This window comes from Seriola aureovittata, chromosome 20, assembly GCF_021018895.1.
Source record: "Seriola aureovittata isolate HTS-2021-v1 ecotype China chromosome 20, ASM2101889v1, whole genome shotgun sequence".
Taxonomy (NCBI): domain Eukaryota; kingdom Metazoa; phylum Chordata; class Actinopteri; order Carangiformes; family Carangidae; genus Seriola; species Seriola aureovittata.
Genome location: NC_079383.1, coordinates 15,293,650 through 15,310,908, shown reverse-complemented (window position 1 = coordinate 15,310,908; position 17,259 = coordinate 15,293,650). Strand labels below are relative to the sequence as shown.

Genomic DNA, 17,259 nt, shown 5'->3' with positions numbered 1-17,259 from the left:
AAAATACATTGTGTATATATAAGAGTTTAAGCAGAGAATTATTCCATAGATGCACCCATGCATTCACAATATAAAATGGAAAGCCCTCAATTCAAGGACAATGGCCTTATTAACATGAGGGAAAAAGTCGGCATATTCACAAAGCCTAACCTTCACCAATTGGATTACTGAAGTACACAAAACCCCGCTTCACTCAAGGGGAAAGGGGCCATGAGATTTATAATGATGCACTGAGAGAGCACCAAAGTGCAATCTATAATTAAAGAAGTCAGAGGAAACCTCACATGCTAATCATCTTTCCCAACTGCTGTTAATATATTTAAGCATATGGAAGTATTCTGGTGCGGCGCAGAATGATAAGCAAGACATGGAGGGAGATGAGGTGGTAATAAATTCAGTGGAATACATTTGAATCAGTTAAAAGGATTGTAGCAGAAAACAGTGCAATAAAAGTTTAATAAGGAGTTGGGGAAGAACAAAACAAAGCTGGCACAGAAATACAATTTCAGCTGATTAAGGGAAATATAGTTGCGTTCAATGGTAGTGGATGTTCATGAGCAATTTTCCCTGAAGCTTTAAACCAAGATGTTATGTAACCAAGTAGTGTGAAGCTGCTCTGCTCCTAATTAATGTGCGACTTATCATGTTGCATTTTCACTGGAACTATTGCATTATAATTTTGCATGCTGTGTGAAATGTACACTGTGTACACATAGGTCAAATTCAGCTTCCTGTTGGTTGTGTTTCAACACGAGGCTCTTAAATTATACAGGTTTAACATTTCTATTTCAGCTGTTAAATTCCTTAAAACTGGAGCAAACAAGCAAAGAAAATCATTAGTAGACTATCAAGGGAAGGCACGTTTATTCATAAAGTACCATTCAGACACAAGGCAATTCAAGGTTCTTTAGAGATGCATATGGAATGCATTGAAAATAAGACATTAAAATTGCATTTAAAAGACAATCAAAGCAGGGCAATTCAAAACAAGTCATTAACAAACATTAAAACTGAATTAAAAACAAAAAATTAAAATAAGAACAAGCAAAAACAAGAAAATAAATTTAAAAGATTAAAAAGGGGTTATGAATGTAATTTATTGATAAGCCACAGCAAACAATAATGTTTTATGCTCTGATTTAAATGAGCTGACAAGTTTGAGCAGACCTCAGGTATTGAGGAAGCCTGATCCACAAGTGGAGAGCATAGACAGTAAAAGTTGCTTCACCTTACTTGGTTTGGATTCTGAGAACACTGAGTAAACCTGTTCCAGATGACCTGAGGGGTTTGGGTGCTTCATTGCGTACTAGTAAATCAGAGATGTATTAAAGCCTGAGACTACTGACTGCTTTACAGACAAGTGGTAGGATTTTAAAATTTATCCTTTGATACACAGGAAGCCAGTGCAGTGATTTAAGGACAGGTGTGATGTTCTCCACTTTCTTGGTGTTAATGAGGACTCTGGCAGCAGCACTCTTGTTGAGCTGCAGCTGTCTGGTTGGTTTTTTACTAAGACTTGTGAAGACACAATTACAATAGTGTAGTCTGCTGAAAATAAACACATGAACACCTTTTCCTGTATCTTGTTTAGACAGATCCTTTAATTCTTGCTATGTTTTTCAGGTGGGAGTAGGCTGGTTTTGTAATTGTTTTTATGTAGCTGTTGAAATTTAGGTACAAGTCCATAACTACAAAATTTTTGGCTGATTTGTAGATTTTAGTTTCATGGATTCAAGGTGAGCACTGACTTTCTTTGTTCTCTGGGGCCAAAAACAATTATTTCAGTTTTTTTTGTTGTACAACATTCTGGAACATCCACTTACTGGTTTGTTCAATGCACTTAAATGTGAGGGACCGTAGTCACCTGGTGACACTGTTATGTAGAATTATCATCTGCATAATCATGGTAAGAGATGTTTCCATAATCTCAGCAAGGGGGAGCTTGTAAATGTTGAATAGAAGAGGCCCGAGAATGGACCCTTGAGGAACTCCACGTGATTTTTGTTAGCTCCGATTCATAATTACCAGTTGACCCAAAGTAGGCCCTATCTTGTAAATATGATATGAACCAATTTAACACAGTGCCAGAAAGTCCCAACCACTTTTCCAAAACTCAACTTTTGACACCCTCAGATGAATGGCATTTAGAACTTGAACAAATGCAGTCTCTGTGCTGTAATGTGAGTATCATGACTGAAAAGCAGTAAAGAAATTCTTTTGCACCAGGGAAAGCTTTAGTTTCTAAAGACCAGCCTTTCAATAATCTTTACTATGGCACATTTGGTATGGGCCTATAGTTATTTATTACTAAGGCATCCAGATTGGATTTTTATAAAAGATGTTAAATAACTGTGGTCTTCAGGGACCTTGAAAAAAGGCCTTAGAGAGAACTATTGACTATCTGTAGTACAATTGAGGCTATGCAGTTAAAAACATATTTTAAAAAAGCTAGAGTGTCAAGGCAGCAGGTACCAGACCTAAGCTGTTGAACAATTTCTGTCAAGGCTGCATAATCTAGAGGGTGAAAATGTGCCAAAGTAACTGGAGTAGTCTAATGCAGAGGCACAGATGTCATTTTGCCCAAGATGGAGTTACAAACTGTTTGTCTTATCCTTAGAATTTTATCTGTTATTTTTGTTAACAATCTCAAAGAAAAAGGATCACCTTGCCCTTTTTAGTTCCACCTTAAAGAAGCCAAGTCTCTCTTTATAGATCTCATAATGAACCTGGAGTTTTGCTACCTGCACTTTGCCTGTCTGAACTCTCTTGAATGGCAGATATATATAGGAGATAAGAGCTGCTCCTCGCTGTCTGGGGTCAGCTATATCAACAGCAGTGGATCACTACCCAGTATGCAGAGGGACACATAAGCTAAAAAGGGGGTCGTGGGTTAAGGACCCAGTCAGTCATATCTACGACCGACAGTCTCCCTGCAGTCAGCATTACAGGGCTGACTGCAGGGAGAATGTCCTTACTTTGTTTGGATAAGTGGGAGCTTTTGGTGCCACATTGCAACATCTTATAAATCCCTTTTATCTGCATCCTTAGCTTGTGTAAGATGTCTCAGAGAGGTGAGCGGGGAGGGTGGTTCTGGGAATGATCCACAGCGTTATCCTTGTTGTGCTGGGCAGAAGAGAAGGATCTTCTTTAGCCAGATTTTGCTGAACCTTTCCAAATACCAGCAGTGGGGTACTGAAGGCCATAGGTTAAGCTGGCAGTAAGTGTACGGACCCAGACTCTTTTCAAATGAACCCCATCCATTCTCTGATGAATTTGTTGCTCCCAGAACAGGTAGAAATAGTCAATGGAGCTCAGTATTTGAGCAGTGCATGCTGAGCAAAGCCATGTATTTAATGCTAGCAAGTGGCTAAAACGTTCAATTTCCCTCACTACAGTGGGGATTAGACCCGACACAAATATCTGAGCTGAGATTTGCTATAGGAAAAGCAATGGCTCTTGTAATTGTTTTAACTCCCTGTGTGTGGGCGTTTGCATACATGTCAGCACAAGGGAGTGGGGGGTGGGGGTGCATGACTTTTGGGAGCCACTGTAACTCGGATTCCCAGTTGGCTCCTCTCAGATGCCCTGCCCAGTGACCCCATTCACTGTGGGAAGCAAGGCCTTCGCCTCAGGGCAGCAGGGGCTGATAAGCTGGGGTTAGAGGTAACTCCTGGAGCCTCAGGCCTCACTGGTGAGAGCTGGAGCAGTGCCAAGGCCCAGGTCTCCCTCAACTAGGTCTTCCTGGTGTTCAGATCCAGAATCCCTTCCTACAAGCTCTTTCTCTGTTTTCTCCAAATGGAAGATGGAGTCATCTGGATCAGTCTCACAGAGCTGCTCCTCATCCTTAAAAGCAAGTGGCAAATCATGATTGACAACTATAATTTCTTTCTATCCTCCAGTGGCGATTGCTCTAAGACTGCAAGGGAAGCTCAGCTTCCCCTAAAATGTCAACAAAATAAGTGGTCAAATATGTACTGTTGTGTGTACATTTCATTGAGTAAATATGCGCTAGAACACGTTCTTCTTTTGTTCAGAATCAGCTACTTATCACAGGTAACCGACACGACTTCTTCTCATTCATCCCTGCAGCGCCACAGAGCTTTACACGGTGTAGAGGCCGAGCGTATACTGACTTCAATGGGGAAGCATAGAGTGGGTTGTTACACTGCAGCGAAACTAGACGGTCATTGGATAAATGCTGGGCTTTGTCCCGCCCATCGGACGCTCAGCGTCTCTGGGGGTCTATGGGACAGTGGGCTGGCCCGGACGCTCAGCTTCTGCATGATGATTGGATGATCTGTCTGAGGCTGAGTCCCTTTTTGATTGACAGCGAAATGAGCGAATCAGCGATTTTGAAGTATAAGCATCCATCGGAGCAGTTTTCAAGTTTTTCATTCCGTTGTTCGGAGTTGATCTGGAGACGTTACTGATCCTCAGCTACTTTGTCTTTGTTAAAAACGACAAGCGTTGTGTTTGGTGACTCTCTTCTGTCACTCTGCGAATTTACATATAAATAAATGGACACATTTTATGATGTTGGCCGAAAATGAGCTTCCCCTCATTATAAGACCAGCAGCCGCCACTGCTATCCTCTATATATTTACAGTATGTAGTAACACAAGAGAAGTCTTACCTCTTGGACACGTGGACTGCCGAAGAGTCTGGCTAATGCTCCACACCACTGTGGCAGCGAGTCGGTCAGTGGAGGGCCACAATGTGTTAGCAGCGGTTTTAGATATCTTTGACCTCGCTAAGGCATGGTGGCAAAGGTGTGCAAGTATCAAGTGTCAATGACAAACTGCAGGGAGAAAAATGTCTTGTTTTTCGCCTTTTACGAATATGGCCTCAGACCACCAATGATAATTTTAGCAGCACCAAAGCACAAATCTCACAGGAAGCACATTATGCGATTATGTGGGAAAAAATGGAATTGCAGCATTTTACTGATGTATTTTGAGGGTTCATGAAGGGTCAGAAGATTATGTTAGAAAGAATTGGTTAAAGTGAGTCACTCTTTTCTAGAGAGATGCAGGTAAGAAACATCCATACATGCACAATATTTTAAACAGAAAATATATATTAGACATGGGAAATTAACTATGGCACATTAGCTATTTTCTTGAACATACTGTAAGAGTTGGTTCTGTCTTAAGATCCCAGTCATTATCATAATACATATTATTCAACGTGTCACCCAAGTACTCCCTTTCCAACTAGACTTTCAGTTCCCTTTTCACTGTGCAAGCAAAAGATAAAAATACAGCAGAGACTAACTCACTTCCACAAGGCACAGCACAATAAGAGCCAAAACAATGACGCAGCCTTTTTCAGATTTCACTGACATCACCACAATGAAACCACATGCCATATTGTTGAAATGATAACTGTCTATGCACTTATATTAAGCATACTATTCCCCTTGTAAGGCCATAGTCATCTCACTGTCATTGAATGCCATTGGCCTTCCTCTTTCAACACAACATACTGCAGAGAGCTGGATATTAGTCATTCAAGCTTTAGGTGCGTGTGCTATTTTTGTTAGATTACTAAGCTGTTAGCATTCTTTATATACATCTACCAGTTCTTGCTGTCATAAAAGGTCCAATGCTATAAAAAAAAAGAAGAAAAAAAAAAGACTTTCCAGGAGGGAGTGCTGTACAAGAGCAGACTGGCAGAGGACCAGATAGAGATAAAAATAATTTACTCACAGAAAAAAAGGTATCAAATGGGGTGTTATCTTGTTTCAGGCAAGCTGGGTCAGACTTCCACTTGATTGAAACCAGAGGCAAGGTCAGAAATGGTTTATAAATGTGTTTAAGTGATGATATAAAATGGTACAGGCAAGGATATTTCTGCTCAGTGTTGAGAGCAGGAGTTAGAAGGGGGGTGTTTTTGAATTGCCAGACGTTTCAGTGAAAATCCTCTGGAGGTGTTGTGGGCTCAAATCAACAAACACCCGTGATGCAATGTAGTCGCTTGATAATAACAATGACATATTATACACCCACTAACACCTCTTTCTGGGACAGATTTCAACATACAATGGCTTTCTAACAGATGGTCTTGTAAAACACTTGATTACGTGTCTTCTCTATTACAGACCCTTAAAAAATGACAGCACACTAGCTAAAAAAAATTCAGATTAATAATTGCCCTTCTGAAAGTTCGTACTTTGCTTTTGCCTTGGAGAAAGACAAAGCAATACTTCATCAATGGTATCATTTCTAGAAAAAGCAACCTTTGTACCTTAGATCCTTTCATGAATAATGTGGGACTTAGAGGTAGCACACAAGTGCACAATCCCCTGCTGCAAGTACAAAACACAAAAAAGAAGAAAATTATCTAATATGTTATTTGGCGGCAATTCTTACATTCTGGCGCTGTTATCAGCAATATGCAAGAGGTAGGAATTATGGCCACAACTAACAGGATTTATTTATAAATCTTTCAAATGAGGGACAGAGAAGAGAAGAAATAAAAAAAGAGGGTAGAGGGTGAGGAGGTAGAAAAGGGGGGAATAATGACTTCCTTGGGACCCACAGGTGTGAGTTGTGCTGTTTGCAGTGTCCTCCACGCGGGTATAATACTAGACAGCGATGGTAATTATAACTGCTAGAGCTGCTTTCTGGTCCAAAATGGTGCAGAGTGAGTGTGTGTGTGTTGGAAAAGGTGCTGAGTAGTAGTGTGGGGGGTAGAGGCCCGACTGCTGCTTCAGCCACCATTGCAGCAAGCATAATGTCCTCCCTTCATGTCCGACACGTCACCTTCTCCTGTCCTCTCATCAGTACATTTACTCGACTGAAGTACTTCAATAGAGTCCTGAGGTATTTATACTTTGAGCACTTCCTTATGACATATATATACACACACACATATATATATATATATATATACACACACATATATATATATATACATATATATATATCATAAGGAAGAGAGAGAGAGAGAGAGAGAGAGAGAGAGAGAGATGAAGTGGAAGTAAGAACATACTGTATACTACTAAAAACAGAGAATATCAAAATCAAGAACAAAAAGGATCATGGACTGTCTCCAGCATGCAGTGATATCCAGAAGTCTCGTCATCACTGTGAGTTCGCCAGGAAACCAGCACAGACACCAAGAAATAGTCTGGCGTAAAACCACAACTTGGAGTTTTCACACTTCATTTTTTGTACGGATTAAACAAACGTAAAAAAGTGAGTTTTGGAGGTGGTGGTAAACCAATATTTTTTACCAGGCTAGACTGGACTGGTTTTATCACTGCTAAATTTTACTACTAGCTACATTCATACGACAGCTGTAGTTAGTAGTATCTTATTATTCAGATCTTACTTGCAAAACATATGACAGATATGATATGATTAAACCACCCAACAGTATATAAATTGAGTAAAATTAGCTTCACTGACTAGCTACAACCATAAAATGTTGCATTAAATGTCCAACAATATCACGCATACAATAAAACAACCGTCAAAGAAGCAGTACTAAACAATGGATACTTCTACATCCAAATGTCAGCAACACATATTTACTCCTTCTGTTACTTTTTATTTAGTATTGTTTATGTCTTACTATTGTGGTATATTATATAATACCATAAATATAGGTAACAAATTGACTTGACTCAAGTCACGCCATGGACTCCCAAGACCCAGCCAACCGCATAATGCAGCCACCCCAGGTCTCTTAAATATGGGTGGCCTCTGGTATTCCAGAGTCAGAACAAAAACATCGCTTTCCAGCCCAGAAAACCACATTCTGCAAACCACTTCAGCAGGAGGGATCAAACAGGCCAAAATGTCCGTCATTTTGATGTCTGTCAAAATCAGTGCATAAGAATAAAATGTTCATCCCAATGAGCCTGAAAGCCAGGCTGACAGGGAAATGGTTAAGGAAGCAGCAGTATGCCTTTAGGAGACACCAGCAAGCCAAGTTGAAGCTCAATTATCTGGCAGTTGGATCCAGACTGAGACTCCTCTCACCTGGTCCACATCAAAGCATCTTAATAATACTGTTTTTTCCCCTCCATCAATAGGAAACATTGGCCAGGACCTTGCCTTTTATCCGACTCACAGCTTCTCTCATTCTCTCTCTCATAAATGTCATAAGTTTAATGTTTGCACTGTCTCAAATTCTGTGTGCGTGCTAGTACATTTATTAACTCCATGGCTGTCTTGCTTCTTTTTTTAAGCTCGTCTGGACCAATATTGTCAGAGAGTATGTATAACTCAATGACAATATATGAAAATATCCCTTTCAATATCTAATAATTACTTGAAGGTAGTTGTTCACAGATGCCCCTTGTCTAACTTGATTAAGTTTACAATGGCATAATACAAGGAACATTGTGAAAGATAATCCCCAAATCTAAAGGGGCCATGTATATACAGGCACATCCAGAAAAAAACCTGAGGCTGTAAGGCTGCCAGTGTTGTCCGAAGAAAGTAATTACTTAAGTTGAATCTTTCTCAGATTAAATCGAAGGCAACTGGACTTGTATTTGTCTGTGGAAGACGTTTCGCCTCTTATCCAAGCGGCTTCATCAGTTCTTATGTATTGGTCTCTCTAGTCCGCACTAGTCTGACGAACTAGAGAGACCAATACATAAGAACTGATGAAGCCGCTTGGATAAGAGGCGAAACGTCTTCCACAGACAAATACAAGTCCAGTTGCCTTCGATTTAATCTGAGAAAGAGATAACTATGACCTGGACGAATGAGAACTTGCACAGACATACTTAAGTTGAAGGCTTAGTTTTCATTCTCTATACATTTACAAAAGGTCCTTTTATTATATTTTGTGCATACTATCTACATAATTCTGATTAAATTCATTAGTTTTAGTCACGTTGCAAGAACACAAAGTGCAAAACCATCGAGGTTCTTTAATACTTTTTTTGCTGCACTGTAAATGCAGATGTCATTACCTCATAAACTCATCTTCTCCGCTCTGCCTAATTAGAATGTAGTGATGTTATTATGTCAGAGAAAACTGACAGCCTTAACATGATTGAACAGGCCATAGTGAGGCGTGTTTCTCATTCTAGTAGACAGTCTGTTATAAATACCTACAACTATGAAAAGGTTAACTCTGAGATTTTTATTTTTAGAAAAGCAGTGACTCAAGGCTTTTTTGTCACAGGAAGAGATGTTTTTTCCATAAACAGAGCATCTCCGATATGTAACCTGCACATTTGGAGCTTTTCCAATCCACAGTGAGTGGTTAACAGTTTACCAACACTCCAATCATACAAATTTTAGCAACCTATATTTCACTTTAAATGCACTCCTCTTAAAAAAAAAAAAAAAAAAAAAAAAAAAAAAGAACATTAACACACTCATGCATTTAATGAACACTCTAAATGAATGCACTATCAGGCCTGCATCTCATTGTTTTGCAGTGGAGATTGAGTCCATAAAGTAAAATTATGTGCTCCTTCAAAAGCAACGGGCTAGGTCATGAGGCCATTAAGTGGTAAAATTAGATTAGTTTAAACCCTAATGCAGTCCTCATGAAATTCCACCGCAGATGACATGACTGTTTCCTTACTGCCAAATGATTTAACTACATCCTCTGCTTACAGGAAACCAGTTCACCCTGTAGTCAATAGCAAACACACAAATCATTAATCACATTGTATCAATCTTCTCATCCAACTCTTGGCAAGAAAGTCAATATGTACACATTTGCCAAAAATGTCACACTGTTCATTTAAAGTGCAAACGTAGGTGCGACTGAATGTATATTTCATGCTCCAAAATTGCACGTGCACGCACACACACACACACACACATAGTGAATAGGTGCTAGCAGACCACCCACCAAAAGCAGTTCATGAACTTCCTGTTTGTTCTGCCATCACAGTACATAAGGGTCTTTTCTTCACGTTCCCTGAAATAAAGTAGTCTGCTATTTCTCCTGTATTTGTCCTCTTTATATAATGCTACTCCCAGACTGGTGCATTAACCATTGTGAGTGTGAGCAAGATGTGAGAGTGCTTTGGAGAAGAAAGCAGTGAAAGGATACTTGTAGTCCAGATGGTGCCACAGGCCTGGTGTTGTGTCTGGCCTTCCTGTAGCAACCTGTAGACCATGAGAGAACCACTGTTACTCATTGACACACAAAGACCCTCTGGGGTGGCCGTATACGCTGCCTGATGGAAATGCTGAAAACCTGCACCCCTAGATTGTCAGCATGGCCGTATCCGATGACCTCTACTTTAACAAGTGGGACCTCAGGCATGGTGATCATATAGGAAAATCCTGTTCTCAAAAACTGCTGAGTCCCCTGAGATCCCTTCCCGCTACAGTAAGAACACGCCCCTAGCTGTCCCTCTGTGGACTCACACTCTGGGCAAGGTTACATTTAGCCATTTCCATAAGAAAGAGCCCTGGAGCTCGGCCTCACCTCTCCATTGGGATCGTCCTCCAGCCTTATGGGCGACGCTGTCTATTCTGTCTGCCCCTCTGGCCTCATAACGCCAGGGAGCTGGCCAGACCATGTCCCTTTCACAGTGTGCAGATAAGAGTGAGGCCATATAAGAAGATGAAAGAGAGGGGATGGAGAGCTGATGGGAAGCAGTGCTGGTAGGGTGGGAGGGGTGCGTGTGGGTGGACGTACCTGCACAACAAAAAGGCACACTCAGAAGGCCTCTGTGCTGGCAAGGATGTGCTACACACTGTCATTTAGCAGGAAGCAAAAGTGCATTTCCTCCTCCTGAACCTCTTCTTCACTTTGATGTCATACAGTGTTAAAATAAACAACAGAGCCAAGATTAAAGGGTAGAAGCTTATTATGTGCCAATAGGCAAGGATGGCAGGAAATACTGTAAATCCCTGTAATATACAGAATGGGCAAAAACTCTACCAACAGCCTATGCCTCAGATTGTGGGTCTGTATGTGCAACTTATTTGGCTATAAAGATATTATCATTAAATTCAATTTATTAGTGATTGTGGCATAAGTTTGAACTTTAGTGAGATGTTTTCTATTTGCATCTGTGATTTCTCTCTACATGTTGTTTTTAAATTAGCTGCTCATTTTTAAAGATTAATGTATACTGGCAATGGCTTTTCATGAAGAATTGATCCCCTGTATACCTAATCCAAGTCATATAAAACTCTTAGACCATTAGGACTACTAGTCCACAAAAAAAAAAAAAAAAAACCCGACTGACTGTCTAATACATCAATACAGTAACACTAATGCTCAACATTCTAAATGGGATTGATGAGAAATACCTGCACAACAACTAGGCTATGCAACGCAGAGCAGCTGAATGGAGGCAGCAAACCACATACAGTCACAGTGAAGGAAATCCTGTTAGCTATTTGCTTAGCTGCTTATATACATGAAATGTTCCATAACATTTTTTTTTAAATTTTTTTTTACAAATTATTTTGCAACATGTGAGATAATTTAAATTATTTACAATTTCCACAGGTAGTTGCTTATTACGCTGTCGGACAGAGGTATCTGTACATCACATTTTGTATGTGTTCCTGCAGATGGAAGCTGATGGTGCTGACATTGTGTTACTGCACAGTTAAGATTAAAATACATTTCAGTGCCAAAAGGGACACAGACTGCAGGAATAAATAGAGCAGATAAAATATGGATTACTAAGTAAACACAATAAAGTGTTTTACCTCAAAAGAAAGGTCCTCCTCACGATGTTCATCTGCATCCACCCCAATTCTGTAGAAAATCAAAGAAACCTGACTCAATACAAACAAATGACAAAGAGACAAAGACAAATCCCAAGGGTTTGATCCTTCACTACATGTGAAACTATATCTGTGCAAACAGTCAGTCTGGTGCTGCATGTGACTTTGCAGTGATAGTGAGCATGAAACTCGACTCAGTGTGAACATGACCTTTCCAAACAGTTTCATCAAAATCAGCCTTGTCTTTCACATCACACCAAGAAAATGTCAGCTGGAGGAAACATTTTGATGAATGACAAACAGCGCCCGCAATTATGCTCGATATTCTGCGCGGCGGCAATTATTACCCCGTCGAGGTGCGGACCCCATTTTGCTGCAAGGCGTGCTCCAGCAGCAGGGCTGAGAGCAGAGGCCGACTGGCTCGCTCTGGATTGAAACAGAGTGACTCAGCGTTGGCCAGTGACAGCCTAGTGAGCTGCTTCATGGAAAACGAGGGCGTTATATCTCAGTGTGCGCACGCCTTCCCTGCAACTACACACGTGCTGAACTCCAACACAGCAGAGCACATGTCACATCATTTTTAACCCTGAATCTGAAGTCAAAAGGTGATCAGAGGGCTGTAGCGTTTTTCTGAAGTCACGTGGCGGCAATTTCTGATGTATTATCCAAGAACATCACCCAAAATCTATCATTTACAGTTAAACAGCAGCCAGACAGCCTCCATTCAGTACACTGAGGGTACAAGATTTCTCACATAGAGGAAAGTGATGCTGGGAGCGAGATGGCTGTTGGTGCTGGCTCCTGCTGGTCAGCTGTTAACTCTAATAGCCTTGCATTACTGCTGCAAAGCTCAGAACACTTTGAGAGACGGCCAACCACTGTTACTGTGCACCGTGTGTGTCTGTCGATGTGTCCGTGAACACAGGCCTCTTCTATGTGCTGATGCCGAAGCCTTTCACTGAGAGGCCTCTGCAATAACACAACGGAGAGGAGATTCTTATCGGAGCATTAAGAGCGCTGCGACTACTTAGGGTTGTGCAGAGTTTTGTCTTGGCTGCATTCCCTCCACAATCGCTCTCTCTCTCTCTCTCTCTCTCTCCTTCCACCGGTGTTTATATTTACAGTGTTTCAGTTCCTCCCTTCCTTATCATTGCTCCTGTTGTTACTTGCTCCTCACATTTCAGTTTGGTCTTCAGTCGGTTTTGTATACATTATGAAAAGAGGCTGCACAGGTCCTGTCCTCTGAAATAGTCTGGAAGAAAACATCTTGGACATGATTGTACTCATCAATCAATTTGATTTGAATCCTGACACATCCATCACTGAGCCATTTCTCCCAGTTGGCTTTCACTATCTCTCCCCGTCTCCTTCCTCTATTTACTCGTTTTCATCCTGTTTTTTCCTTCAAGCTTCCCACACAGCAACATTCATCTTAACCCCATCTATCTTTGTCTCTTTCTTTCCCTAGTTATATATATTTCCTGTTCTTCAACATCTTCTCTGTCCTATCCCCTTTTGCAGCCATCTTCCACTTAATCCAAGTCTCTCTCTCTTCATTTCTCTCACTTTTTTTTTTTTTTTTTTTAAATCATGATCTTCCTGTCTTCATCACCTCCTACCTCCTCTTAATTCTGGTTCTTTGTTTCCTCCTAACACCATCTCCCAGATTCTCTCTTTATTTGCTGCCCACCACATGGATCTATTCTTCTTGCCAGAACAGTAGGAAAGAGGCACTGAGGTTGAAATTGTGCTGAAATTGCACAGGAATGCTTGAGATCTGTCTTTTAATATGCAAGGTTTCTCTGGGTCTACGCTGGAGCAAGTTGGTTTCGGTGTAGCACAAAAGTGTTATCGGAAAAACTCTTGGATGGGGCAAGCTGTGACAGGCACAAACGGCCTGCATTGCACATTACACATCATCCTTCAGCTGGCAGGATACATTCCGGGGTGACAGGCTCTGTCACTGAGCTAAGCTGATAGAAAGAGGAAAGGACAGATAAGGTGTGAAGGAAAGAGCAAGGAAAAGGGAACAGAAGCTGATGGTAGAGCAAAAAAGAATAGGGCGAAGAGAGCAAAAAAAAAAAAAACAGTGACTTCCAATACCTGAATGTGATGGAGGACAGTCTGTGGTGACATGAGAGTGACAGAATGAGTCAGTGCTGCTAGTGAATGTGTGTGAGAGGGAGAGACAGTGAGTTTGTGAGTGTATGAGTGAGAGATTGACTAGGAGACAAGACAAGACAGCCAGAGACAGACAGAGAAAAAGACATAAAAGAGAATAGAAGAGAGTGGCAGTCTCTCTCAGCGCTGATGTGATGAGAGGAACAAAGAGATAACGAGGCGGCGGCGGCGGGGGGGGGGGGGGGGGGGGGGTGTGGGTGTATTTGTGAGTAGGACGACGGCCTGCTTTGTGTCTTGGGGAAAAAATATTTTGCTGTCAGCCAGCCCTGCTCTCGCAATCTTGCACTTTTAAATTGATGTGACCCCTGTGCACTGTTGCGCTTGTGTGCCGCACACTGACATTCAACAAAGACAAATCACGTCCAAACTAAACGGACTACCCTGTAACCGCGAGTTCACATGAGTAAATCTGCAAACGAGTGAGAGTGGACAGCCAGAGGCACACGCTGCAAGAGGAAAGGAACTACAACAGAGTGTAGGGACGGTCTGTAATCTTTGCATGAATTTGTATCAAATGAAGGAAATGAGGGCCAACACAATAGCTGAGTCACAGATACTTCTGTGATGAGTCTCCACAGGAGTATGTGATCTTCCCATGGCCCAGTTACTTCCCATAATGAGGTGGAGTCCCCTATTCTGTAAGGAAATCACATCCCATGCAATAAAAACAGAATACACAATGGAGCAACTCAATCTCCTGGAATCTGGCAAGATTGTAAGACTGAGTTGTGGCTGCTACCAGTCATCCGCAGCCCCCAAAACCAAAGTCTATGCTTCCCTTCTCTGTTAGTGGGGCTCTTTCTGTGCTGATATTATCTCCACCGTCTTGTGTTGAGCTCCACTGTGACTAAAATATCTCTGGACACATTCCAGGATGACATAGCGCTTTGCACGGGGCCTTCACTGACGACTCATCCTGGCTTTTGGGAAACGTTGCTATTAATACGAACGCGTTGTGAGGTTATTGTGTTTTTAAGTACGATGACAACACACACACACGGACGCAGAAAGAACCCACACGGACCCTTAAACACCTCCTTATAAGCTAATATTTCCACTATACCTCAGGAAATACGGAGAGCACAATATCTCGGCCTTGAGCAGTGATGCAGTATGTGTGTGTGCATATATGTGTGTGTGCGCCTGTGTCCCTGTAGTTTTGTTATCAGTAGGTCTGACAGCAGCGGGCTGATAAAGCTGTGCTGGCTGTGCTGCAGGCACGCCGAACATGAGTCCTCAGGATAGAAGACATTGCAACATCACAGGACGTCAACTACTTTGCGCATAAGGCTCGTTTATAATATATCTTCTTACCTCGGAGGAAGACTGTGAGTAGTAGTTAATTACGTTTACATTCGGGCAAAACATTTCCCTTGCAATCATTTCCCTGGGAGGAGAGAATATCCACTGGAAGTGATTAGCAGCACTGGTTAATAAACACTGGGATGAGATTCTTCTTGAGTTCAAGTACTCAAGTAGCATATATACTCAACAGGGAGGGTAAATTAAGTTACGCCACCCCTCCCCTCTGCTGTGCTCACTCTGTGCTATTTCCTTCTCTTGATGTTCTGACACAGAGAGAGAGAGAGGGGATGAGAGAGAAATGTGAGGAGCACAGAGACAAAGAGAGTCAGTGTCTCACAGGGACTGTGTTTGCTCTGTACTGTGAATTTGGACAAGAAGAAAGCTGTAAGTCATCTTTCCAGTTTCCTGTTTTGCAAATCCCATTTGGTTGTTCATCTCACCAGGGACACATGGGTTCCACATTCAACAGTGTACACTCTTCACAACGGAGAGCTGACTTTGGAACTAGCATTGATATGATCAGTCACACACACACTCACAAATAAGGGACAAAGCATGGCACATAGAGGTGGACAGATGCTATGATATGAATTTGTCTACACTTTTTCAGCTATGCAATGGATTTCAAATGTCATGTCACCAAAAGCACACAGGAAGTGTATAATTTTTATATTGAGGATGTTGTTGGTGAAGATCAGAATGTGGTCTGGCCCAAGTAACACAAGCAGTGGTGTTAAAAAAAAAAAAAAAGAAAAACACAATGCAGATATTTTCTGCAGTGACTGTGGCAGTGGCTGTAAGATCTCAGTGTATTGAGTGAAAAGTTACAGTGGCACTAGCTCTCATCCAAACTGTTGAGACGGATGATTTTAAAGGAACAACCTGTTATTTTCATATAAATTACAACCATATTTGAATATGTAACTGAATAGTTTTAATTATAAAATTTTGCATTTTTTAAAATTCTTTTATCATAACTAATTATTTGCCTGCTTGACTGTTTTATTTAGAAATATCACTGATGCAAACAAGCTTTTGACAGCATCAGAAAACATTTTGAATTGTTGTGCAGACTGAAAGAGCCGTCAATCAACGTGGGAGTCGCAGCAGGTTTTAGTTGAAACATAACATTCAACTTGTTTTATGTAATAACAAACTGCAAATGTTTTACTCCAAACAAAAGTTGCCTTGTAAATGTCATGAGAAAGCTGAGCAAACGGCAGTCACCCACACACACCCACACCCACACCCACAAACACACAAACACACACACACACACACACAGCTATGCCGTGTGAAAAGGTCTTAACTTCCACCATGTATGAAACTTTCATATATTTGAACAGTTAATTGTTAATACCTTTAACCCCAGGCAAATAATAATTACAATCCCAGAATCTTGTAGCGTTGCATTTTAACCTCCTAGGACCTGCCGTCCACATATGTGGACCTCACATTTTGGGTTCTCTAGACCACAATACTAACTTTTTCTCAACAAGGGCCTGGTGACCACATATGAGGATATTATACTGCCACTCAGTAATCGAAATTTAAAACTAATGTCCTCATATGTGGACATCATTTTTCTCAGGTCCTAATCAGCCTAAATAGCAAAGAATAGAGTTCGGGTCTTAGGAGGTTAATCACATTCACATTATAAGAGGGGAAAATGATGTACTATTATATATTGTTAGTATTCTATATTTACACTGGATGTAAATTTTAGGTCATAACACATAACTGCATATGAGTTGTCATGCATGAGTTGCTCTGAGCCCTGCATCTCTCAGTGTTACAACTCTGCAGTGGATGAGGAGATAAAACAAAGAACAATACAACATCAGCTTCCATTCCTATTACTGCAGTGTTATGAAAGAACAATCCATATATGGCCAAGTCTCTGACGGCAGTATTTAGGTCAGTCTACTGAAACCTAGAGCGAGAATCCCACTTTCTCTGCAGCTTTAACCCAAATTTCACATCACTTGAGCTGGTGTAAAAATAAAATTGGCAGAGTAGTGTGTGTGTGTGTGTCTGTGTGAGTGTGAATATTTGTACAAGAGTGTGTGTCAGATGCATGTGTATCAGTGATATTAGTCGA

At 41.1% G+C, this 17,259-nt stretch overlaps 1 protein-coding gene across 1 annotated transcript in view; it reads right to left on the bottom strand.

The window, feature by feature from the left end:
- Positions 1–437: 437 nt before the first annotated feature.
- The window catches only part of LOC130161190 (sodium/hydrogen exchanger 9-like), a 59,036-nt gene continuing 42,214 nt past the window's right edge, over positions 438–17,259 (bottom strand). Inside the window, exons 13-16 of the mRNA XM_056364258.1 lie at positions 11,655–11,703; positions 10,033–10,088; positions 4,634–4,739; positions 438–3,843 (exon numbers count right to left, since the gene is read on the bottom strand). Of these exons, the coding sequence (XP_056220233.1) occupies positions 3,679–3,843; positions 4,634–4,739; positions 10,033–10,088; positions 11,655–11,703 (376 nt within the window). The 3' untranslated portion in view covers positions 438–3,678. The remainder of the gene's footprint in view (positions 3,844–4,633; positions 4,740–10,032; positions 10,089–11,654; positions 11,704–17,259) is intronic.